The sequence below is a fragment of the Patagioenas fasciata genome, chromosome 3 (genome assembly GCF_037038585.1).
Source record: "Patagioenas fasciata isolate bPatFas1 chromosome 3, bPatFas1.hap1, whole genome shotgun sequence".
Taxonomy (NCBI): domain Eukaryota; kingdom Metazoa; phylum Chordata; class Aves; order Columbiformes; family Columbidae; genus Patagioenas; species Patagioenas fasciata.
This window is the reverse complement of record NC_092522.1, coordinates 73,275,843-73,303,309: the sequence shown is the minus strand read 5'-3', so window position 1 is coordinate 73,303,309 and position 27,467 is coordinate 73,275,843. Positions and strand designations below refer to the sequence as shown.

Below are 27,467 nucleotides of genomic sequence, written 5' to 3'. Positions count from 1 at the left end.
GCAGGCACTAGAGATAACAGAAGGGGAGCACCAGCTTAACAGAATTTACCAGTCAAGAGAACTGAGGCCAGCAGGGAAAGGGAAACAGCAGTGAAAGGGAGACAGAGCTGAGGTGTTTAATTGGGAAGCGATAAGGATGATGAAAAGAACTTGGAAAGAGAAAAATGGGAGAAGGAAATATAAAGGCAAACAAATTAGGTGTTTGAGGGCACAATGTCAACTCATCTTGGAACAGGACAAAAGATCTGTTGATATTCCGACCACAGTGAGGTAGAACCTGGGTGCTCTCCCTCCTGCTGGAGAGAGCACAGCTAGAGGGGACCTCCTGAGGTCCTAAAAATGTACAGGATAGAACAGACCTTCCCCCACATTTATAGCTCCTTAACAGAGCATTTGGGGTAATACTAATGTAATTCTATTTAAGACACATAGGAATTCTGTTTGTGCCACTCTGAAATAATTACAGCATCTATCTTCAGGGTCTTTTTTTAGTGGTTGTTCCTCTCTCAAAAACAGATTTCCCACACTACAAGCCAGACAACAACTATTCCAGTTCTCATAAGATTCCAAACACAAAAAATAACTGCTAGATTAGTGTCTAAAGCTACAGCTTCTTATCCCTAACAAAAGTTTAGCAGCAGGACAAACAAACATAAATACTTCCTATGACTAATGTGAGTGTTCAGAGTGAGAGTCAGGGACTTTTAGAGCCAGATGTGATGCTTGTATGATTAATAATCCCCAGTAGAGTTTTCTTTCATAAAATTACTCAACTGTTTTCTGAACTTGAGTCAACTTTTGATATTCACAACATCCTGCAGAAAGGGCTCTACAATATGTGTAACAAACAGATTTGTTCTGGTTTTGCCACCTAGTAGTTTCATTTGCTGTGCCCTATATTTGACAAATGGGAATATTTCTCAGAATAGGCTTAAATAACACCACAAATACACCATAAAAATCCAGGTCTTATTATTACCTCTTTCTCCCAATTACTTTCCTAGAGAACACTGAATCTATATAATCTTAAAATTTTGAAACAAAGTATGCTTTTCTTATGTGTTTTGGTAAAGACTGTTGTAGTGGAGAATAGACTGACTGTCAGAGATGTGTAATTTAACATCCTTCTAAATATCTACTATTCGTGTATTAGAAGGAACTAAAGTGATTTAAATCTGCCTTAGTTCCTGCATCCTAAAATGAGGAAGCAGTTCTGATATTCTCTGAAATGCTTCATAAAATCCATCCATAAAAACCTTACATAAAATAGCCATGTGTTACCATAGCATCCAGTTTCTACGCCATGTTCATGGACAGCAATCTTTTACTCATACTGACATGCAGGTTACTGGCCTACGATCTTTCTGTCTCCATACACTTATTGATTGCAGAATCGTATTACAGAAATCCAGAGCTTTTTAAGGATTCAAATATAACATTTAGCATGTTAAACTAACACCCCTTAGAGATGACAGTTTACGACAGAGGTTTCAGTCCTTCTAAGGATATTGTCTTTCTCCAGAAACATACGAAGTTCCCTTTTTGAGCACAGAAGTCGAACATAAAAGCTATTTAGAGAGCATCTCACAGTCTCCTCAAAACTGCAATATGTTTAATTCCTAGAACTCACTCTTTCATAAGCTCCTCCTTCAAAAAAAAAAAAGGGGGGAAGAAATAGTTGTTATTCTAATATGAAACATTTCACATTTTAATGAAAATTTAGCTCTGACATCAATGAATTTGAGGGAGAGATTTTATTTCTTCTACATGTTCCCCCGCTGCTGTGCTTGAGACTAACACAGAAAAGCTACATTGGTTTCTCATTCCAAGCTTTCCATCTTGTAGTGACCACTTGAAAAGAAAACCACCACAACAAAACCTCCTGACACATCTGTAAGTCGGTCTTGTCTGCCCACTTTCACAAAATGCTGAATTACATTTTCCACATGCACAGGAGATGACTGACCATACATAGAGAGCTCATCTGCACATCAGGACTTGGTTCCACCATAGTGATTTTTTTGTTTGTTTCTTTGATTGTCTAAAACCAGGACCATTTGGAAGGTCTTGGCATCATTTGTTTACAGTAGAACACAATATATCTTAGTTGTGTTCTTTCCTGATTTGAAGCATGTTCTTAGTAGCTTCTTCTTAGCTACTTAAAAATACTGTAAAATACCTCACTGCTTTTAATTGCATTGCATTGCTGGGACATATCTGTAAGTACACCATTTTGGAGAAGAAAAATGAAGTATTTTTCTTTAAAAGGCATGGTATTAATTTAGAACCCAAGCAACCTAGAGTTCACATTAGGAGACTTAAATTAAGAGACCACTGACTTTCACTTCTACGTAGTTCATGCACTTATCTGATAAGCGTTTTGTGAAACAGTAAACCTCTGTGTATTTGAAATATGAACTGAGAACTAGCACAAAGAAATGTGTGTCAAAATCTAAATTTGACTCCTCTACACAATTGATGTGCTACTCTCTAAAAGGGAAGTGGAACTTGTTCTAACAAGTAAATTACCTTCAAAAATAACAGTTAAAACACAGGATGCTACGTGACCAGGAGATGCAGATTTGACAGAATTAGTTTGTCACTTAAATAAAAAGCTACTGGTCTAATACATCTTAAAAAACATAAAACGAACAACAAAACCAGTTCTATGAGATCAGTTAAGTAAAAGTTAAGCCTATCACTACAGGTGGAAACCTCAGTAAGTTATGAGTGAGCAGTGTACCTAAGGATGGGAAGATCTGCTTTGTAAAAACAAAAGAACTCCATACCTGGAAACTCAACCCTGTGCCCCACACTAGCATACTGTCATGGATTTTGCTGCCACAATAACAGCTCTTAACAGTAATGGCTAGTCCCTCCCCCCGCCCCCATTTTCATGTAGTTACAAGTATGTCAGGTTAAGCCTATTTACAAATTTTTAGCTGGCATGGTTAACTGAGAGTTAAAAATTTACCTGCACTAGCTAAGGCAGGCAATTAAATGCTAATGTGGATATTGAAGGGGAAATCTTATTGTCTCATCTGTCAGTCATAAAAACAAACACACCAAACCTACCACCGCCTTACCCTGCTGAACAGAAGAGACTTATTTCCTTGTATTCTACTTGTACACACTAATATCCTGAATTCTTTTAAGGTTGTCATTTCTTTGAGGAGAAATCAGCTTTGAGTCTAGTCCTTTTACATGCACTAGCACAGTAGATTTGAGGAAAGCTGCTAAGCAGTGCGTTCATCTGCTACTGACTCCGAAATAGGTCACTAACCATTGCTCCAGCTAAATTAAAGCGGAACCCTCTAGAAGCGTCACACCAGTCAGAGCCCACAGCTGAAGTGCCGAAGCTGGGAGCTTTTTATGTCCCATCCAAGAGCAGTGAGACATGGCACGAAAGTCTTTGGGCTGTGCAATCCAGGAGGAGAAAAGGCTTTGCTCTGGTGCGTGGTGCTACTGGAGCTGGTCTCGTACCAGGGCCTCTGGCCAACTACTGAATCCAGAGAGCAGGCCTGTGGCTGGGCTCACAAACATATCAGTGTAATTAAAATATGCCACAGCTCAGACTTTCAATTTTTCCATGCCTACACAGAATCACAGAATGTTACCTTCTACCTGATGCCAACACTACTTGCTCACAGATAATAACCAGAAGCCACAGCAAGAAACTATCAGGTTTAAATACTGATAAAATATTTCATGTTTTTTGAGGAAGTTTTGAAGTCAGCATCAAATGTACATATCTGTTTCTAAAAGTCAATAATGCCTGCTGGTGCAAACTAGTGCTGTAATCAGACTGCAAACTAAACCCAAGGAGGTGTCAAGCAGAACAGAAAAGAAGGGTCTGCAAGAGAGGCAGCACATCAGAAATACATCTGCATTTGAAGATTCCCAGCAGTATCAAATAAATTCAAATTCAAAAATTACAGTCCTCCAAAACTCATGCCCTAAAAAACTTGTTTAATATTTGCAGCCTGGCTTTTTTTTTCACTGATTTTAAGAGAAGTTGCTTACTGCAGTCCTCAAGAACAGCAATCCCTGTGGAGTAGCATTTGCCTTGTTTGCAACTGACAGATGTGGCCATAAACTGCAGTGCCCCAGTTCTTACCTGTTTCCATGCTCAGTACTGCAGAAGAAATATTAGAAAGCTTTAAGAAAGCATTGGAAAAGCCAGTTTCATGCCATAGGTATCCAGAAAAGGTAGACAGTGGGAGAGTTTAATCCCTCACCCCAGGTGGAGGGATCCGCTGGTGATCCTCTATGTGTACAATAATATTCTTCTTGGGAGCAAACTACTGTAATCAATTTGTTCATGCAAGGTGTAGTTTTTAAAGATCACAATGAAATATAATTTAAATTAGTTTGCCTTTCATCTGCTTTTTATAAAGCAAATAAAGGAGTACAGTTCATCATATGACAAAAGCCTCAGGAAAAAGTTCAAATATTCCAGTCCGCATTCATTTCCAGAAACATTTGGCCCCTGCAGCTCAAAAGGCTGGCACCAAGTGCACATACATCTGTCCTACAACCAACACCAGCACATGTACTCTGCCTTCAGGGAAAAGGATTTTTCAGTGGCAAAGTGTGTGCTAAAAGAAACTGCTGGGTTTTTGGTAAATTTGCCTCTAGCTCTGATCTGGCAGAGCCACGGCTGGCTAGATTTTTAAGTGTACTGCCTAAACCCAAGGGAGCAAAAGGAACATGGGTTTGTGCTGATTTGGGGAAAGTGACTGTATACATCTTTCGAAGATATAGAGATATAAATTATTTGTTTTTCCTCACAATACATATGTTCAGTATTTGTCTGTAAAAACAGAATCAAGGAGATTTACAGTCAGATGCTAAAACAAATGAAAATTCTGCTAGGAAAAAAAAAAAAAAAGAAATCTAAATTCACCCAGAAGTATTACTGAGGTCGTAGCCACTTCAGTAACAGTAACCATATCACAAAAGCTGGAGAGCACGAATGAAACTGAGTGGTGTCCCAAAGTTAGATGAAGTAACTATGTGGATTAACTCTACAAATTGTTATCAAATTCCTTGTATAAAAAGTTGATTGAGAACTGTTGATAAGGATTTCCAGTAAGCTATAAAACAGGGAGTACAATTTATTTTAAAACAGGTTGTGACTTGCAAGCAAATGCTGTTCTTATTCAAAGAGGTCTCTAATTAGTAGTAGCAGTTCTGGAGATCAAAAATGTTATTTCTGCCCAGCAGCCCAAAGGGTAAAAGGTAAAATATATGAATAATAAAACATTTAATCAGACTTCATACAATAAAGCCATTAGTACAGCCTCATATATAGCTATACAGTATGTTTCAAGAAGTACCTTTCATCATCTGAGCTGCAAAACACATCCTCCTTACTCACCAGTCAAAACGAGGCCTTTCTCAAGTTTCAGATTCATGTACAAGCCATAACAGCTGTGAAATATCCCTGCTACGTGCAGTAAGAGCACATACAGACAGAAAAGTGTGCTACAACCCTATCTTTACCATGTTTAAAAAGATGGTAAAAACTATAGTTTGGCTCTACTTCTTTGGCAATAATTCCACATATTAAGGTATGAGCTTTTTCTTTGGTCTTTTTTCATTAACACATGTATGTACACACACACACAAAGCTTCCTCTACTTCACTCCAAACACTCTTTTATACGCTAGTTTCTTTACTGGCACATCTGTGATGTTACCAGTTATTAGTTTTCAATGAAAGATGAGCAAGTTTTCCTTCACATACTTTCATTGTTTCTTATCCCGTCAGAAAACCCGAAAAGTTTCTCTCCTCCTTCTATGTAACATTTTTGGGGAATTCAGTCAAGTCCTTCGCAATTTTAAGGAAAAGACAGAAGATGAAATTTAAGTGGGGTTTTTTTGGGGGGTGGCGGCATGGTGGTGATAGAAAAGATAACAAATAACAAATTCCCAGTTGTTTTGACTTAAGCATGTACAATGCCACTCAGGATGTTTCCTGTAAACAGCATATTTGAAACTGGATATTAAAGCACAGCACAAATATCCAAGAGAAATTACGAATAAGCTGTTTTGTTTCTGATTATAGCACATTCACAGCTCTTTCTACAGCCTGCAGAAGTTCCCCACATAACACAGGACTAACAGCAATGTGAAGTTACCAAGTACAGGAGAATCATTATTGGTGAAGCTGCAGTAAAACCAGCCACAAAGTTCACAGGAAAATGTTTCTCCATGTGGACATAGGGCAGGGCTTGTAAAACAGACACTAGGTGTGTTTGACACTGAGGTAGTGGATCAGTGTGTTTATTTGCACTGCACTGTTCACACAAACATAGGGGGCTTTTAAAGATGTTTTTGAGATGTCTTCAGCATCAGCTGCTGGCCTTGTTCTTTCCTCAGAAAACAGAATATAAACATTTTTCAAACAGTGGCATGAATCTGAAGTGGATAAGACTTCTCGTGGCAAATAAAGAATAAAATAGGCATCACAAAAATACTGTGTTCAGAAGGGATCAGAAAAAACGCCAAAAAAATCCCCTCATCCCAAAACACACTAATGAGTAATTAGCACAGCAGAAAGCTGAATGAACACATGTAAGATCTCGCAGCACACTATTATGTGTCTAAAACAATTTTGTAATAGTTGTATCTTTCTAGGTTCTCATGATCAAGACTACAGAACACAAAGAAAAAGCTTTTTCAGTGTCCAGCACATACAGATAAGAATACTATTCAGCTAAAGTTTATTTACACATGCAAGAGATCCAAATGCTGTGGCCTTAAATAGCCCAGACTACAGGACCTGCTTTACATCAGAAAATGAAATGCTGAATTTTTACTTCAGGTCACCGATCAAAAATGTAAAAGTAGAGATGCGGCCACTGGTCAAGCTTTGGATTGCTCGACAAGATTCAAAATAACTTACTTTCTTGATTAAATGAAACCTCCATACACAAACTTAGTACAACATTTAAAGAAAAAAAAAAAAAACTAATTAAAGTTAAAACAAGCTTGACTCCTTTCCTAAACTTAAAGGCCCTTTCCACAAGCTTATTCAGCTCCCACCAAAAGTACTCATCTAGATTTTACAGCTACCTTTTCACATTTTTGCCAAATAAAAACTACGAGTGAGCACTGTTCCCATAACAAGGTATCGCAAAGTTGGGACAAAAGGAAGGTTACATAGTCCCTGCTATAGCTGGAAAGAGCTTTACTTCTCACATCACAAAATCAGAGTAGGCATGTCAAATTGAAGAGACGCTCATGCATCACCATTCATATGAGAAACCTACCCTTTTAGGAGTGACTAGCCAGTTTAGATGCTGAGTATGAAGCAATATAAAGAAAGATTTCATTTTCAAAACCAATCTTCTGTAAAGCCAGGCCTCTTTGTGATGTCAAAGGTGACAGAAAGTCAAATGCTGAAGAGCTGGATTCTCATGAATTGGTAGTGGAGTGCAATAGTACAACACTACTGTAAAAATATTTACATAGTGCTGCTGTAAATGAGCCACACGAAACAGCTGGAATTTTAATAAAAAAACCACAGGTTTGTAAACCAACAATAAGTATTTACTAATTTTAAGTGCTTACAAATGAAGCTAGGCCTTTAAGAAAAAAATTAAACAAAACTTTTGACAACTACCTGAAAGGAGGTTGTAGCATGGAGGGTGTTCGTCTCTTCTCCCAAATAGTGAGTTACAGAATGAGAGGAAATGGCCTCAAGTTGCACCAGGGGAGGTTTAGATTAGGAAAAAATTCCTCACAGAAAGGGTTGTCAGGCATTGGAACAGGCTGTCCAGAGAACTGGTTGAGTCACCATCTCTGTAGGGGTTTAAAAGACAAATAGACGAGGTTCTTAGGGGCATGGTTTAGTGCTAGAATTAGGTTATGGTTGGACTTGAAGACCTTGAGGATGTCTTCCAACTAAAATGATTCTACAATTCTAAATCTAATTCAGTAGTATCTATTTGAGCTATAAGCCAAACTTTGACCTTCTCAACCTTTGACACTATATTAGCTTTCATGTCCTTAATTTTGTATTTGCAATGTATAAACATCAGATTATTTATATTTTGATCAGAAGCATGCAGAGTAAGGATGCTTTAAAGCAGCACATGATTCTCCAACGGCAGGTCTCCCAGCCCATGTCAGTACACTAGTAACCCATTTACATCCACTAAAGTGGCAAAAGCTGCAACTATAAGTTTTGTTGTCCATCAATAGCTTGTGTTTCAAAAATTCAAATTGGAATTCCCTATATTAAACATATCTGCTTGTCCAGTAAACATTTCCTCATTTTTAAAGATTTCAAAATACTCACTGGACTAACCTAGTGCTGTCTGCTGGGCTTCCCTAACGAAACCAAGAGAAGCAGCACAGATGCAAATCAGCCAGGAAAGGCTACATGCCGTTTTCCTCTACCACCCCACCTCTCATAATAAAAGCTCACTTCAAAACAATCAATGCATGAATGAGAAATGTCTAAACCTCAAGTCTATCTAAAGGCTAGACAGGAGAGTTTAAGATCCTGAAGGAACTGAGTACTAAGTAGTAAAGACCCCAGACTTCAGGGGAACAAGCTCTGTTTGTTCAGGGAGCTGGTCCACTGGATCCCATGGGAGAGTTCCCCATAGGTGCAAAGGCGACCAGGAGACTTCATTTATCTTCAAGCATGAGAATGGCCCATAGCAGGAGACCAGGCTGGCTGCACGGGGAGCAACTGGCTGAGCCAGATGCCAAGCCCTCAGGAAAGCCCACAGAGGGGCAGCAGCAGGTGCTTCCCCATGGCAATGCAGCATGCTGCCCTGCACCAGGCAAGGTCAAAACTCAGCTGGGAGCTGCCGCAAGACAGGAGTGGCCTCTACAAGTACATCAGCAGCAAAAGAGGGACCAAACAGAACAAGGACAAAAAGGCTCAACCACTTGGTCTTTTTTGCTTCAGTCTTTACTGGCCAGGCATACTCATAGGGCTTAGTGTCAAGGGCCTGGGGAAAGGTGTCAGGTAAAGTTTGGGATGAAGTACTTGAGCAAAATGGACACGCACAAGTCCATGGGACCAGACAAGATGCTTCTGATGGTGCTGAGGGATTTGGCTGATGTCATTGCCAGGCCGCTCCAGATCACTTTTGAAAGGCCATAGTGACCAAGGGAAGTCCCTGATAAATGAGGAAAAAAAGCAAGGAAGATTCAGGGATCTACAAGCCAGTCAGCCTTATTCCAAATCCTGAGAAGAAAATGGAGCAAATCCTCCTTGAATCTATTTCCAGGAACATGAAGGACAGAAACACCTTTGTGAACAGCACGCATAATTTCCCAAAGGCAAAATGTGCTCAACCAACCCAGTTACTTATTATGATGAAGCCACTGGCTCAGGATAAGGACAGCAGCAGACACCATTTACCTTGACTTCATAAAGCACGTTTTTTGATGCAGTCCCTCTTAGCCTTATGGCAGCTGAAAAGTCATGGACTAGATGGCTGGTCAACAAGGTTGATGAAAAACAGTGGCTGGACTGACAAGCTCAAGCCAGCAGTAAACAGGTCAAAGTCCAGCTAATGGCTAGCTATGAATGACATTTCTCCAGAGTTAATCTGAACAACAGAGCAGAACACGCCCTCACCAACTTCATGGGTAACGCTAAACTCCAGCGATCAAGAAGCCGAAGGGTAGAGCTCCCATCTGAAGGACCTCAACAAGCTGAAGAAGTTAGCTGACAAGCCTTGTGAAGCCCAAAAAAAGCAAATGCAGACATCTTATACCTAATGTGGAATAATTCCATGCCACAGTACATGATAAGTACTTACAGACTAGAAAACAGCTTTGCAGCAAATGTCCTAGGGGTCCTGGTGAACAACCTGTTGAACACAAGTAAACGAGGCATCCTTGCAGTGATGAAGGCTAACTGTAGAGTGGGCTGCATTGCCAAAAGTGCTTGCTAGTGATGGGGAGCAATTAACACTTTCCATGTGACATTCCTGATGCCTCAAGTGGGAACCCGGTTCTTGATTTTCAGCTCCATTGTACCAATTAGAGATTAAAAAAAAAATAAATTGAGAACACATGACATACAAGATAGATGGAGCTCTGTTTAAGACTAGAGAAGAGAAGGCTTCTTAATGACTTAGATGGTGCCCAAAAGAGAAAAGGTAGCCAAGCTCTTCTCAGTGGTGCACAATGAAAGGAGAAAAGCCAGTGGTCGTGAGTTGCTTCAAAAGAAATTCTAACTAGATAAAATAATAATTAAAAATTGCAATAAGGGTTTTCAGACACTGGAATATATTTGTCCAGAGGAGCTGCAAAACCTCCTTCCACAGAGATTTTCCACACTTGAGTGCACAAGACTCTGAGCAACCTGATTTAATTTTGAAGTCAGCCCTGCTCTAAACAAAAGATCGAGCCTTTAGAGGTCCAGTGGTGTGAATCCTTCTCAACAAGAAAATCATAAGGTAAGCAGAAGGTTGAGAGAAAGAACAAACAGGACTAAGTGTGCATAAATGCAGACCAACCATGTCTCTATAATGCTTTCAGGTGACCAGGATGCATACGAAAACTTTCCATGAAGTCTGAACACATTCTCACAGAGCATCGACTTTCTGCAAGGTTTAGATTTATATGATAAAATATAACTCGAGCAAAACTGATTATTGAAATACAAGGATTTATTTGCTTCATCCTAATATTTTGGATTTTGCTTGCAGCACATGTATAATTATGTTTTCAATTTAGATGATTATTTGTAAAAAACAAAAAACAAGCAACCAAACAAACAGTGTCTTCCTTTTACTTTTTTCAAGGTTTTTATTCAGATGAGAGCTTGCCCCCCAAAAACTACAACTCTAGTTACAGGCAACAGAATTTGTTATTTACCAACTGTACAATATATTGCGCCCTTACGTAAAAGCAATATGGAGAGAAATATGGATACATCTCTGTCTCAATATAGGAATCCAGTGATTTTTTCTAAAGAAACTGCATTAAGATATTTATGGGCTTTTCTTCAGAAGGGTTGTTTTTTTAAATGCCCTTTTTGATCTGTGATGTCACTTCAGCCCTTGACAGTATCGCACACACTTCTGTGAAAAGTCATTTCAGGTTCAGTACTATGCTTACTCTAGAGCTTTACAGAATAAGACATAAAAATATCTGTCAACTTGGAGTTTGTCTTCACATAGCATAGTTTTCCCCGTGGTGATTCTTCAGACAATCTCACCAGAAAAAAAAAAAGAAGAAAGCAGCATGCAGCTTTGAAGTATTATGACTTTTAAAATATGTCATGTGTATAACTCTTCTGCTCTTTAAATGGTAATAAGGTTTTCTGTTCCATGATGTGGGGGGGAGAGGAGGAGAAGAAATCCATCACTGCAAATGATTAACATCTATTTCTGTTCTTTAAGCTTCAGTTTGAAGAATCTAGTATTACTGTTGAGGTCCAACGCAACATTTAAAGTGCAATTCTCAAAATCGCAGATGGGTGGAGAACTATAACCACAATAAAAAGCAGATTTCCCTACAGACAGCAGTATGGGTAAAGCCTTATCATTAATATCACCATTCAGCGCACCAACAGATGTCAGCGCTCAAAGGCAGTGAGAAAACTGACAGTGCAGTTAAAGACTAGGTCTGCATCTGTGTGCATATATCAGCAAATAGTAAAATTACTATCTCCTTAAGCACTGCACTTTGAAAGCAAAATGGGTTTTTAGCTTGGTATTCTTTTACACAAGCTACTTCCTATTTCCTTGGAAGAAAGCAGTCCCTGAACAAAAGAAATTTCAAAAGGCAGAGAGATGTTTATTATGCAGTTGACTAAGCAAAAGAAAAATACACAGATACTTTAAAAAAAATAGCCTCACGGTGGTCTGAATACTAATTAAAGAAACAAGCCACCCTGATCTAATGCAATGTTTTAAAAGCACATACCGACTTTTTCAATTATTTATCCAAAGACGGTTTATGTTGCCAAGTAATAAGATCACCCCTGGAAAAAAAGTATCAGACATTTGTTCCTTTCTACTTTATTCATTTAAAAAATACACAGTACAGTCTCTAACCTAAGTGCCAGCAATATATATGTACTCACATAAGTGCAAAGCTGCATGTTTTAACATTAAAATTGCAACTTCTGTTTCTGCCCAACATTAGAGAAAAAAGTTGATTCTTCTCAAATAATTTTTGAGATGTGCACAGGAAGTCTTGTAACAGCCAGACGTTCCACAGTCATCAGCTCTTCCACTGCACAGCATCATTTTAGTTCTCTGCTCAATATTGCCTACTGTCTCTTCTGATCTTCATGTCTCTTCTTACCTTATTAGAGATTTGCATTAAAAAAAAGGCCCAAGTTTCTTAAAAGCCAGACTTCCATTCATTTGCTTTATCCCTAAGACAATTTAAAAGCCAAGGTACATATAGTCTCCAAGAGGGAGTGGGAGGACAAATGAAAGTATATTTTACACTTGTAGTTACCTTTGCAAAAGAGACTGCATATCTCACTGTTCCCACAAGGGCTGTGAATGCTTAACTTTAACAGTTATAAGATTGTAACATCAGGTTATGTGCTCATCCAATCTGTCTGGAAAGCCTTTAAAATTAGAGGCATCAGAATGAGCGATACCTGTATCTTCATAAACACTAGCTATAAAATCCAATCAGCTTACTGCAGAGAGTTATAGCAAGTTGTCATATTATTCTGTACATGCATTTCTTGGTTACAACAGAGTTCAAACTGAAGATTTCAAGATGCAAGAAAGGCAAAATTGGAATTTTACTACTGTACTTGCCTTCCTTCAAAACAACACTGGATCAGAGCATTTCATTTCACTATTGCTTAAAAAGCTAACAGCTCATGATCTAAGCACAGAAGCAGGGAGTCTCGAGTTTAGCCTCCCCCTGTAATCAACTGTGTGATTTGCAGCAGTCCAGTGGCAAACCACAGCTGCCCATGTGCAGCCATGAACCAGGCTCCAAAAACAGGGTTTGTACTGACCCTACTGAGCTGACATGCCCAAGCTGGAGATCTGCAGTGTGGGTAGGAGTGAAGATAGCCTTCATCCAGCACACAGCAGCAGCCCTGGTTTAGTGGGGAAAAAAACAAATCTGAGCCCAGTAGTCAGGTTCTGCTCCTTACGCTCACACTGTGTGATCTTGTGCAAGTCACTAGACCCCTTTCACCCCTGGAAAACCATACCACTTTCTCACAATGGTGAAGTCTTCTGGACTCTGCAGGCAAGGCTGCCAAGCACTGTGATACAACAACAGCTTAACCACAATTCTGTAAAAGGTTTCATTTAATCTGCCTCAGGCAAGCATGTGCTTTATTACTCACCAATTATGTTTTCATGACAGACGTACAGACCTGATTATAAAAAGTCATGGAAAGCAGAGAAAGAGAGATACTTTTTAGAAGTATGCACACACTATTTATATCCCAAACAAAAACTAACACACAGCAAAAAAAAAAAAAAAACCACACAAAAAAACAACAACAGCAACAACAACAAGAACAAGCAAAAAACAACAACCAAACAAGTAAAAACAACCCTAAACAAGTTTTGTGGCTAAAGGAGATTTTCACACAAAAGGAGGAACTGGTATATTGAGTATCTGGAATATTGCGTATTTGGTACATTGCCCATATTGCTTAATTTATAGTTCTACCTAAAAAATTATTTTCTTCATTTGTAAAATTACAGTTCTAGAAATAACTCAGAAACGGATGACAAAAATCCTTCAAAACTGAATGTCTGAAACATAGTTTACACAGAGACACATCTGAATAGTGGAGATGGTTACCAAAAAAAGTGTTTTATCACCTTTGTACCATCGCAGGCAGCAGCTTTATGCCAGAGAAGTAATGCACTGTTAGACAGCAGCAAACACTGTAAAGACACTTTCCTGAAATATTAGACTCTTATTCTGCCAAATAAATTAGGAAGACAAATTTATTATTCGTAAATAAAGGAACTACTTGTTAAGATACTATATTTAAGATGAAAATCACAGAAATGTACACCTATGCTGGCTCCTCAAGACAGTATAGCTATTTTTTAAAAAAACAAAACCAACAGAAAGTTAACACACTGAACAACTCAAAGCGGCATGTTTCAGACAGCTTTAAGAAATCCAACAGTCATGCATGTGCTTTTGTAATGACATCAATTACCTTCCACAAGAAGTGCTCCCTCCTGTCTATCCATGATTTCCTTCTCATAGTCCTGTGCCTTCATTAGCATTCAAAGAAGCTATCAAAGCCTGGCTGTCTACCACTCTTATTTTCCCTCAAATGAGATAAGACATTTTTTGGCCTTAGCGGTAGATTTTAATAAACAAGTGGAAATTTTCTGCTTCAGTTTGCCCACAGAACTACAGCCTTAAGCTACTGTACTCACCAACATTATGATTTACTCTATTTTATATTAAATGGTTGCCATAGGCTGCTATACTAACATCAAATACAAAATCATCACCATGAGAATATAACTTTTGCCAAAACACGGGAGACGTTCAATTTTAAGCTTTACCTCACATCTTTACATCACCTTATTTAGCTTTCACGAAAAGAGCCCTATGTGTCTGGAATTTAGGTTCTGCCTTTACATAAAAGGCGCATGTGGGTTTTCAGTTAAAGAATTAATCATGTGCTTGATTTTTTTGGTGAAAGCCAGATGTTTTCCACTGAATATCCAAAGCCTTTTCATTTTCCCCATAATTCTGAGGATCCAGTTACATAGGACATTCAGTTAGTTTTGGTAAATTTACCTGTTGAGAACATAGATCAAGTTTGAACATAATTAAATATTCTTCTTAGCTCACAAAAAATAGGTGTAAGGCTGAAAAAAAACCCCATGATCTAGCAATGGGAACACACCCTATTCTGGTCAAATATGCACACAGTCACACACTGAGACATCCCTCCATCTCATGACCAATGTTCAAATCAGACTGGCATTTGCCTATATAGCAGAAATTTCAAGTCACTTGACTGAGAACAGGTTACCAGGTTCTCAAAAAAAGGCAGCTGAAGCAACTCACCTGGAATAACATCCTCCCCTAAAAAGACCTTAAGAGCTCCCAGCAGAAAGAACATTAATTTGGCAAAGGCATATCCTGTTTAATGTCTTGCAGACAAAGAGATGCCTCAGACCCATTCTCCTCCACTCTGCTCTCCTTTCAAAAGCAGTGGCTCAATGGGGGTCCACTGCTTCCACTGTGCTCAGACCTCCACTAAGCCATTTTGGCTCCCTATCCCACCAGGTCATGATCCCAACAAAAGCAGGGGTAGCTTTTCTGTCCGGTTGGCAGGTTGAACTGGCTCTGCAGAGGGTCTGGCAAGTGACACAAACAAGAGGTTGCTTAATAGAGTCACTGAATCATAATCTTAGTAATTCAAGATGAAGACTCTCTGGGGGTTGGACTAGATGACCTTTAAAGGTCCCTTCCAATCCAAACTATTCTATGATTCTGTGCATCTTGCAGTGCCATCAGCCCTACATAAGCAATTTAACTTACTGTTTTGTGACACTTTAGATGCCATAAGATAACCCCTGCCACCTCCAGGTGCCACTTCACAAGAGCACAGGTCTCCCAAACCCAGGGAGAACATCTGCAAGCTCTGTAAGGATGCTCTTAACTTAGAGGTATAAGATACCAACCTATCTACCATATTCAATTCCCTGTATTTAGGCATTTAATTCACCTCCTTCCTATCTTTTATAAAACAATTTAAAATAACTAAATATATTTAACCAACAGTATCAGGAAGGGCTGCAAAAAAACTCAAAAAGAACTAGAGATACAAAACCACTGAAGATTATCGTTAGGTAAATAAAACTTTGGGGGTGGGGGGAAGCCAAGATTAATTTTAAACTCCTTTGACAGACAGAATGACAGCTACAAGATGCCAGCATTAAGGACACAAAGTACTTTATGAAAACTACTTTCAAAATGCATAGCATCATCAGCATGTTGCAAGGAATCACCACATTGCTTACTCATTACATGTCAATTTTTTTCCTTTCACTGTATCTTGTTCTTAAAGAAATGTACCATCAGGGAAGGTGGCTTTTTCTGTTTGAAACTAAAACCACTCAATACTTCCACAGCTGCATTTTAACTCTTTCCCTGCCTCTCTTATGAAGGCTCCCACAAGTCTTTCTCCCAGTAAAAGCACTTTGAATGTTTATCTACAGGAGCTGGGCCTTCAGTAATTCCTGCCACTATGTTTCTTTTCCCTTTTTGTGTTCTGAGAAAAGGTATTAGGAGGTAACAGTCTCCTGAAGCGCAGCACCTCAGCCTGCTACAGAAGGTTATTACAGCAGATTGAACCTTTGCTCTGCAAATGCCATATTGTGGAGATTCAATTTTAATGGAGTAGCTAGGCCAGAAGATCAGATGCAAGCTCCTAAAACAAGGCTACTGAAAGAAGTTTTGTACCTCTTTCATCCATGTAATACTGTTCCCTCACCACATGCAAAATTAGCATCAAGTCAACCCTTCCATTAAGGCCTTCAGCTCACCAACTTGACAGAAGATTTGGCAGAAAACTATCCAGTTATTTTGCTCTGGCAGTCTTCCGCTGGTTTAATAAGCTGAAGCACCAGATAGAGGGCTACAGTGGAATTAATGCAAAGTAGACAGTGGAAGAAGGCAATCAGAAGTTTTAAGAAGAGGCTTCCCCTCCGCTTTTGACAGCAACAAGTACTAGTGAGTGCACCTTGTCTCATAAAAAAAGCATCAGGATACCAGGCAGTAGGAAAGCAAGCAGTGGAAATGTGCAGGAAGGTACAGGGGGCCAACCACCCTTCTTCAGCAGTGAGCCACCTCCTGTAATTTTGCCATTGTTCCTCCTCGTTACTGGAGAGTTCTCATTATGCCCGAGTGCTGCCACGTCAAGTGCATATCAGATCTCTGAATAGTGCTTTATTTCCATGCTCACAAGCTTTCTTTCCTCCAGATACTTCTGAACTTCCCTGCAACATTACTGAGACTTCTTGCTTAACCTAATGGCTTCCAACTAAACTGCATAAAAGCCACCACAGAAAACAATTAAAAAACCGAAATGAACAGTGGGGACTTCAGAAGCTCCAGAATTCACACTGCCAACCCCAATTCAGTTCTTTATAGGAAAACAGTGTGAAGTAATCTTTAGCTGTAGAGTCTGTTTCACTGGCTTGTGACCACTGCCTTGGTGAGCTCAAAGGACTAGTGCTCAGAAATGACCATAGAATCAATGAACAAAGTTTTCCTCTCCAGGACTTCCCATAGATGACTGCAACAGTTGAGAGCTGTACAAGTATTTGGAGCACCGCATGATCATGCTCTTTGGACATCGATCACGGTTTACCAAGGAGGCTTTTATCCTGAAAATGTTTCCAAACAGCTCCAAACAATAACATGCACGGTTTCCAAGCTAGACACCTTGTACAAGAGCAGCACAGCTGCATTAGTATGGTGCTCCACCAACACCAATAGCGAGCTGTTCAGCAGGATTAATTAGCCTGGGCAGAGCACTGCACTAATGTAATTATATTGCTTCTAGTACCTGAGCTAACTCATTCATCGTTTTCTACTTCTTTCCTCTGAAATAAAAAGAGTTCAATTGTTGCTATTTTCTTAACACCTAAATAATTCAATCACTTTTTTTTTTTTTTTGAGAGAGAGAAATGAGACTTGGAAAATATTCAAAGTCAGTTTCCCCTAATCAAAACAGAGCATCTCCTGCCTTCATAGCTTGTCTCCACTACTGCCATCCTCTTCTAATCACTTCTTTTGTTCATATCAAGCTGCCACCTTTTTCAAACTGCCTATGCACCAGCAAGTCTTCCCTGGACACGAGAAATAATGATGCCCAGCCACAACCAACAGTGATAAGAGTGGAGACTGGAAAACTTTCAACTTATTTGAGTGGAAAAGAGTTCTCACTGCCTTCCACTCACCCTTTTTTTTACAGATGGGGAACAGACACCACAGGAGGTACTTGCTCAAAAAAGGGGCCACCTCTCAAATCAGTGAGTGGAATATCAGGAATACAAAACACAACCTCCTCATTCACAGTGTAGGGCTCCTATCAAGACACGGGAAGAAGAGAGCAGCGTGAGATGTACTAGGTACCCAGACTCTGCCTCAGCTCACAGAGACACCAGAGCATCAGTGGAACTGCCCAAAGAACTCCCATTCTGACAAAACACAAGCATGCTAGTACACTCAAAAGCCACTGTGACTCTTTGCTCAAGCCTTCCTGAAGCATCCAGCATGAGGAAGATGCTCAGAGCAGGCAACACAAGGTCAGCCGGTAAAAAATCCAGCAGCCACAAGCAACTGACAGCGGTTTTACAACAGGAAGCACCCCACTGCCAGCAGTACCGCCAGACCTTCTTTTTTTGACTTTGTGTATAACTCATCAGAAGAGAAACAGAGGAATATCGCAGCACCCATCTCTGGCCTTGAGCCCACACCCCTCACCTGTACAGCCACACCTGCACACAGGCAGGCCTTGCAGGTGTTACATGGTGGGACCATTACCACACACTTGGAGAGCCACCATGTCATTCTGACAGAGTGGAAGGCAGTGACAGCAACATGACCTTCACTTCTCTGTATTTCCACAAGTCTTCTGCTTGCTTTATATGCTTCAAGCAACTTATTTTTTCTAGTTATTTGTCATATCATGTTGGTTTTGATACTAAATAAAGCCCAAGAATCTTTATATTCCCACTTTGAGTTTCACCCTTTTTGAAATACAAAATGCCATAAAAAGAATTATTAACATTTCTATAACAAAACTTTGTTAAGAAATGTTATAAAGTCATGGCATTTTATGGTTTTGTGATCATAAACGTACTAGTACAGCTAGACATCTAAACACTGATTTCAATTTGTAATTTAAAACAGGTAAATGAACAAAACATCTCTAAGCTCTCTCCCCTCAGATTTATTTCAGCATGTTCATGATACGCAGCTCTTCCAGGACAGAAATGCAGGTAAGAACAACCCTATTTCTCGGCATTCTTTTCCTTTAAAGTAGCCCGCTTTGTCTGTCAGAAAGATGCACAGGAATGGCTTCAAATTTTGCGTTCTAGACATACAAGAGAAGAGTCAAATTCCAGGCTTAGGGTATGAAAGCAGAAAGATTCTTTATGTTTGCAGCTCCACCATGCAACCACCAGGCACAAGGAGAGGAACTTTAAGGAATAATTCCAGTTTCTGTGCATGTACAGTGTAGTACAAAAGTTATCACTTCAAAAAGTTACAATTTAAAACTAGTTCTAAAAAGACTGCAGATTAGAATTCCAGCTTGACAGTAAAGTATCAACATCAAAACAAGTGGATAAGAGCTTGCAAAGACAGAGAGAATAGCAACATAAAGGCCAACACATGAAACAATGTGAAGCAAGTTAACACAATATAGGAAACACCATTTTACAGTCAGAGAGAATAAAACAAAAAAAAACAAACAAAAAAAAGGAAGCATTCTTTAAAAAAAAAAAGTCGAACCAATCGAGGTTCTGCAAAAATGCAACAGCATTTAAGTAAACAACATGTTACAGTCACATACTGAATCGGGAGGAAAGGAAACACACAGTACTGAGGAATTATATTGAGATATGAAGAAAAAAATAAAGATCTAGGAACTAACTGCAGTGTCTCTGTCATCTCCTACACTTATACGGCCAAAAATCTGTTTTGGGGAGTTACTGTGTTGTTAGTGGTTCCTCTATAGCAGCTGAAGAGAAAGAAGAGTGATGAAACGGAAAGAAAGAAAAATTGAAGAGATACTGGGGTATGTTTGTATATACATGCACATACATATACAAGCATACAAATACGTGCTCACGTACACACATGTATCCATATGTAATAAAAGATAACTTGGATTAGCTAGCACACAGCGGGACCAGCAAGAGCAGTATACTTAAGTTTTATCTTCTTCCTCCTGCTTATGTACTTGTTGCAGTCTTCTGTACTACAGAACTGTATACATCAGGTCTGGAGCCTCATTACTTCTAAATACTTCTACATGGCAATTCAAGATGGCTGGGAAAAGAGTTTGCTGGTGTTTGTAACTGTTCTGTATGCTTCAGGGAGGCTGTGTAACTAAAACAGAAGAGAACATAGTCTCTGCACACCAAGATGTGGTCTATACCATGCACTCCTGAGAGCTTCTCCTCACAAAATACCTTTGCATTGGTATTTACTGCTTATGACTGCTGCACATTTTGCTAAAATTGTTAGACTGATGCAAGGACTCCAGAGTACAGAACACAATTTGAGTTTTGTGGCATCTTCTGCTGCTCTGTGTGATGTCGGGGCTCACTTTTCAGACCACTCCATACAAACATGCAATACAAATAAATCAGCTCAAATAAGTCTAATGATGTTTCACAAACACAAAAATACTCAGTAGTTACAGGCTCACCCCATCTCATTTCCATCACTACAGAACAGGAAATATATACTACTAATTAATTCATAAACCCTAATCTCTGCAGGCAGCTAAAATTGTCAGTTTGATAAATAAACCAGACAGTAATGATGGGAAATTAAACTATATTATCAAGGAAATTCTTCTGTCAGAGGACGCTGTCAAGCTCTATTCACGACAGCCTTACCTATACAGACTTCCGATAATTTCTGTAAGGAAGGACTTAAAAACACCACCTGAACCAACAAGCAGCACAAGCGAACAAGACAGTTCAGGGTATTTGCCAAAACCCACACAGCTCAGATGCCTCACCGCTATTACCCAAATCGACCGTATTTTCCCAAATACCCTCAACCCTTTAGACAGCTGATATCGCAGAACAGTGAATCCGAGACCGATCGCGACACTTCTGAAGCGCTGCAGAACCTGCACACCCGCACCTCGCACTTGGAAACGCACCCGCTCGCCCAGCGCAGGACGGACCGGGGTAACTCCTCCTCGGTCACCAGTGCAGCACCGGCTCCCGCCGCCTCCCGCATCCCGGGGAGACACTCGCCGCTCACCGACCGGCGACAGATCGTGGGATGCCCAACGGAGGACGCAGGCGGACCCGCGTGGCGATGGGGCCCCCGGGCGTCGCTTCTCCTCCCTGGCGCCGCTACTTCCAGCCCTCGCCCGGCTCCCCCGGAGCCACCCCGCGGCCTGCCCGCGGTCGCCGGGCTTTGCTTCCTCCCCGGGTTTCGGTGCAACAGCTGGATGAGACCGGTAACGTCGGGGGGGAGGCGCAACCGGCACGGAGCGCGTTCGGCGCCGGCAGTGCTGGGTCCGCAGGCAGCGCTCGCTCGCGGCCGCGCAGGGGCGCGGAACGCACCGTGGGCTGAGAGGATGCAACCGCGGGAGACGCAACCGACCTGTTCGGCGGCTGCCGAGCGAGGACCGGGCGGAAAGACCCCCTTCCGCAGTGAGGAGGAGGAGGCAGGAGGAGCCAGGGCTCCCCGCCATCCCGCCGACAGCCCCGGCAGCGACCTGTTGCCCCGTGCGGGGGTGCCGAGGCGCGTCCCCGGGAGCGGGACCGGCCGCCGCCACTCACCTCTTTGATTTTGTCCCTCCTCTGCCGGACGGTGGGGTCGGCGGGCTCCTGCCCCACGGCTCCGACGGGCTGGCGGAAGAGGCGCTGGGGCAGCCCGGAGGCGCCCGCCTCTTTCCTGCCGCGGGCGTCCTGCAGAAGTTTCTCCTTGTCCTGGCGGATGTCCCTGCGGATCTCCTCGGGCAGCTTCTGCAGCGTCTCCTTGGCCTCCCGCAGAGCCCGCTCGTGGTCCGCGCGGATCCGCTCCAGGCTGCCCGCTCCGCCCGCGGCCGCCGCCACCGCCCCCGCCGCCGAGCCGCCGCCGAGCTGCGGCGGGACGCGGGGCTGCCCGCCGGGCGGCGGCGGCGGCGGCTGCAGGGCGGCCGAGTGGAAGAAGACGCCGCTGAGGAGCTTGGAGGAGTCGGGCAGGAAGAAGATGGCCCCGAAGCAAAGGGTGATGAAGGCGCTGAACACCAGCAGCAGCACGAACTTCTCCGTCAGCCGGAACGCGCCGGGGCCCGCCGCCTTCCTGCCCCCACCGCCCGCGCCGCCGCCCGCGGGGCCGCCCAGAGCCCCCGGCCCCGCCGCGCTACCGAAGAGCGGCAGCAGGCTGGCGGCGGGCATGGCCCCCGCGCCGCCTCAGCGCAGAGCAGAGCAACGCGCCCCACCGCCGCCGCGCAGGGACCGCACCGGACGGCTCGGCTGCTCTGCCGCCTCCCCGCCTCGGCGGCAGAAAGTTTCCCCGGGCGGACGCGGCAACTTTTCGCGTTCCCGCCGCTCCCCCGCCGGCAGCGCTCGGCGTGTGCGGGGCGGGCGCTGTCAGCTCCAGCCCATGCTGCCGGGCCGCCGCCGCGGGTGCCGCTCCCCGCTCCGCCCGCGCGGAACTGCCGGGCAGCCGGGGGCGGAGCGGGGCGGGCCGGGGCCGCCGCTGGCCCAATGGCGGAGGGGGCGGGGCGCGGGCGGGGCGGGCCGGGCCGGGGGCGGGGTGCGGGCATGCCGCTCCACCTCCCTCCCGCACTGCCGGACCCCGCAGATCGCGGGGGTCAGGCCCTCGTGGGATCCGCAGGCAATGCCCGCTCTGCAGAGAGGGGACGCGGCGGCGGGGCACGCCTGCCCGAGGCAGCGAGTGCGGCCCCTTCGTCCCAGCGGGCGGCGGCAGCCCGAGGCGGGCGCGCGGCCCCGGCACGTGCCGGCAAGGCAGGCACGCGCGCACACGCGCACCCACGTGCACACTTGTGCACACACAGGGACGTGCGTGCACACACAGGCACGCACAGCCACGCGCGTGTGCCCCCCGCGTCACGGGCGCACACACATAGACACACACGTGCGGTCACACACGGTCACGCGTGCACGCGGCTGGGGACGTGCGAGGGGCGGCAGCAGCACCGCACCTACCCCGGTGAGCGGGACAGGGGCGCAGCGCTGCTGGGTGCAATTGCCGACCCGCTGTTGTAGGAGGAGCCGTATTCTTTGTAAGAGAAACAGAGGGTTTAATTTAATTCTGGGTTTTTGTGCAGGTAAAAGGTACATGCTTTGTGAGGAAGCAGAGGGAATGTACCTTTGTGAGCGTGACAATTCGACTTTTTTCTAGGCTAGTACAAATGAAAAAATATATTGGTGCACAGGCGTGTCATATTTGATAGCTGATCAAATTGCTGCATCGAGCTCATCTGTGAAAGAAAAGCCTCTGTGAAAGGAAAAGTTTTTTAAAAACCCAATATATTATTTTGCTCGTGTTATACAGCAATGCAATAAACAGTGGGGAAGTGAGAAGCAGGGAAACACAATAAAATGCTGGGTCACTTTAACTGAACGAGGGAATCCAGCCAATGCCCAGGGGTTTATCTCCAACTTTTTTGGAACACACTTGGAGCCTACCTAGACTTTGACAGCAGCTCAGCACCGTAAACTTAAACATTTCATCCAAAATGTGAACCGCAGAGTCTGAAAGAAAACAGTGAGGTGTGTTATTCCCAGAAGTTACAATGCTGAGGTTGGTTTGTTTGTGTATTTACATGACTTTATTTTGCAAGGGAAAAAAAAAACGGTAGAGGGAAGTCTGCGCTTTAAAGAAGGGCAGGGAGAAGGCATTGCATAAGCTGTAAAGATGTGATTTTGAAAATGGGCTTGGCATGGGCCTAATTCTGGTCCCAGTGGAATTAAGGGGAGTTTTACTGTTGACTTAATAGGAAGTAAGGCTGCTGCCCAGAGCTTTTCTAAATCCCATTCTTTAGAAGTTGGAATATGTAATAGATTAATTAAAAACAGGTTTAGAGAAGACAGTTACATAGAAATGTTGGATCGAGTCCTGCAAAGCTCCCATAAGTATATGGGCAAATGCTTCTGTAAAATTTCAGGATTATATATGAAACTGAAGGATCAGGGGCCAAATTTTGCATCCAGTGAAATCAGTAATTTCCTTTAGCTTTCACTGTTTTTCTTTTAAATCATGTTCTTTCCTGAGTTGCATTTCCACACATTTAGATGTGAAACTATTCCTTAAACTAAACAATAAGCACTCCGATTTTGACACACATTTCCCAGAAATGTGCAATGTAGCTTGATAGCTGTGCCAAGATAAAAACTGTTTAGGGCTGAAGAAAGCCTGCTTGGAAAAGATAAGAATCTATGCTGCTTTTTTTTTTTTTAGGCAACTTTTAAGGTAGCAAATATGGAGTTTAGCTTTTATTGAAAGACAGTTGACTAGTGACAAAGCTTCCTAAATGGTGAAATACCACTCTCAGCATCAACAAGCATATTCTGCTTCAATCGCTGTGTATGTGGGCGTACAATATTTTTCACAAATTGTCCTCAAAACTCATCACTACTTATGCATTAATATTTTGAGGCAGAATTTATTGCTGGAAGAAGTGCATTTCTTTAGTATTCTGAAGTAATTCCTTAGGTTGCCATATTTCTATAGCACTTCATGAACAGATGCAAGGGTTGAAAATACCTTCACATGGGGTTCTGCTCCTGTGTCTCCAAAACTGAAGCCCTCTGAACTCACCAGCCTCTTGCCTTCTTTTGGTGTCCATTTGGTGTGGTAGGTAGGGGTTAAATGTGAATCAATGCCAGGAATTTCACTGCCACACTCTTCACTGTTTTTGGGACATCTTGCTCATTTCCTGAGTATGAGGAAAGCAACAACCAGTATTTTCTGCGTGAAGGCAGAAAGTGTTAAATTCTCTAGCCTCTGTGATGAGATAATCATTCCAAAGTCAATAATCTAGGCTCTAAAATGGAATTCCTCATCTGAAGAAGACCCTAAATTCTGTATGCAGAGCTTCCCTGTTGTTAACACCTAATGTTGCAGTTACCAGTAAAGTCCTGCGGGAAGTATGCAGTGGAACTATTGATGTGTGTAAATTACTGGTGTACAGAGCTGTTCACAAGATGAGGGCAGTGGAGACTAGAAGAAAAAGAATCTACCTCAACCCAACATTACTATACAAGCTCCTTTTTTTTTTTTTTTGTCAATAACTTACACAATACAGAACTGTACAAGATATTCCAAAGAACATGAAAATACAGGAAGTATCTGAGAAAAAAAATACCTCAAATGCAAATAGTGGAACCAGGGGTTGTACATTCTCAGTTTCAACTGGCAGTGTCCAACAGGCAATGCAGCTGTACAGTTAAATCACATAGACAGGTGCTTGAATAGTGTCAAAAAATCCAAATAAAGCACAAAAAATGAAGCCTTGTGTTTGCAATAATCTAGTGACAACATTGGAAAGCTCACCCACCTACATGAGGGCTTGCACTGGAAGAGCCTCTTTTGATACAGCTTTGTCAGTATAACCACCCCGTGGAATCATTGAGCAGGCTGACACTTTGGGTTGTTTCTTTTCTTCCTTTTCTCCTGTTTGAGCTGCATTACTTCCTGGATGACATCAGCTAAATGGGAAAAATACCCAAGTCCTCAGGCAGTTGTTTTACTACGCTAGACAAGGCTGGGTCAGATCCAATCCAGTTTGGCTATACCAACAAAACACCGGTCTGCATCTCTCCCACAGGGTGAAATGCTTCTTCTGTGGGTTCAGCTGCACTATCAAGAATCATTTTCCAGCAATCATGCACAGGTCAGGCATTTATAGAAAGGAGGAACTGATACATGAAGTGTGGTGAGAGGGAGATTTTAATAATCAACGTTCTGAATGGGCAAATTTGCTGCATGTCGACTGAAAGACCTGGAAAAAAACAAAACAAAACAAAACAAAACAAAACAAAACAAAACAAAACAAAACAAAACAAAACAAAACAAAACAAAACAAAACAAAATTCTACTGTTTGTTAGGTTTTTGGTTGGTTGGTTGGTTTTTGTTTGTTTGTTTTTAAATCAGCTACGTCTAATTTGCCACGGTTCTAGCCTTAGATCTTGCCTACTGATAGGGAATTAGCCTGCATGATCTAAAAGATACATGTAACAGGCAAGGAGGGTATTAACAGTTGGCCCCTTTTTAGGCACATTCAGCTGAAGCAGAGATAATGACCCATACATCTTCTTGGATAGTGAATTGGTAACAATACCACTCCCTTACAAGGGGTTTCCAATGTTACCTTCTGGTTAAGACTACTGTAAAGAATTACTTGACAGCTTCCTTTTGAAATGCCCAGCTATCCAGAGGTACTTTTAACTGGCTTGCCTTTGGGAATGTCATTCACAAACCCAAGTTAGACATCCAGCTCTTCGTAGAGTTAAGTAATGTGACATAGACTTAGGGTTCCAGGCCTCACAAGCTGGATTTATAACACTCAGCATGCCGTTTGGAAGGAGACTTCAGCCTTTTGAGGACCAGATGTGTATGAAATGCTCTCTGTCTTTCCAATTTTGGTACTTGGCTGCAGTTCTCAGTTCAGTATGTGAGGAAAGTGTGATTCACAGCTGCAAAAACTTTGCTTCATCTCCAGTGCTATGAGAATAAGGGACTGCCTCATGTTTTTCTTTAAGACCTCAGAAGAGAGAAGTGTTGACCACTTACTTACTGTGGCTAGAGCACTTGCTCAGTAAGTTGGAGATCTGTGTTTAGCATGTTTTGTAGTCTCAGGGGATTCAAATTATCCTCTTTTCCCTCGTAGCAATATCCCAGAGAACATGTACATAACCCACCACCTTTCTTTTTGCTGTGGTAGTGCTATGACTCAGAGAGGAGTGCAGGACTCTGAGGGCAAAGAGAAGAAAAGTTTTGCGTAAGGAGTGTTGCTCAACAGCCCTGAAGTGAGAACATTTCAGTACCAGAGAAGCCTACAGCTTAAGAGCTAGGGCACTAATCTGAGAAATGGGAGGCACTGGTTTATTCCCTCCACAGTGAGATGGGTGTTGAAGATTGATCTACTTGAACATGAAAAACGGAAGAAATAAAATGAAATTTTATTGCAGCCTTTCTCAAACATTTCCTCTAGTTAAACACATGAGATGAATGTGGCTAATATCCAAACTTTATAAATACTGTAGAAATGTACCGGGAATATGAAGCTGTAAGCTTGCAGAACTTCTTACTCCACTCCTCCAGGTCTTTTCTGGCGTAGCCCATCAATGCTAGCAAAGGTCTCTTTCCTACCAGTATCTTTGGAATTATTCTTCCTAACTCCTTCCATCCCCACCTGAGGGAGGGGATCATTCATGTCTCGAAATGAAGGCTCTGTAGTGCAGGTGGCTTTCAGTGCCTATTGGGAAGGTTCACTGGTAGTGTCCAGTTAAGCGTTCAGCTAATCATGCAGCTAAGGACAGAAAAGCTCTGCCCTTTCTCTCTTCTCCAAGACTTCAGAAGATGCAGAAGATGAGGTGCAAGAAATGCTGCCTGAAGAAAGTATTTGACTCCTGTTCTATACAAATATGAAAGATTAAAAGCATTTTCTTCAATGTTGCAAGAAGACTGAGTCTAGAATTTGAACTCTGACCACTTGGAGGATCATGTTCAGTACTAGCATGAAGCTATCATAGTCAGCCCCAGATAGCATCTTTGAGAATATCTCACTTAAGTTACTCCTT

The 27,467-nt window shown here is 42.3% G+C and overlaps 1 protein-coding gene across 2 annotated transcripts in view; it reads right to left on the bottom strand.

The window, feature by feature from the left end:
* MAN1A1 (mannosidase alpha class 1A member 1) overlaps positions 1-22,335 on the bottom strand; it is a 146,694-nt gene extending 124,359 nt beyond the window's left edge. The window contains exon 1 of one of the 2 annotated variants that reach the window (XM_065835052.2): positions 21,494-22,335. In XM_065835052.2, the coding sequence (XP_065691124.1) occupies positions 21,494-22,093 (600 nt within the window). In that variant the 5' untranslated portion in view covers positions 22,094-22,335. Of the gene's footprint in view, positions 1-20,862; positions 21,421-21,493 lie in introns of those variants that run through there. The other variant, XM_071806598.1, reaches the window with a different exon arrangement.
* Between the last annotated feature and the right edge of the window lie 5,132 nt (positions 22,336-27,467).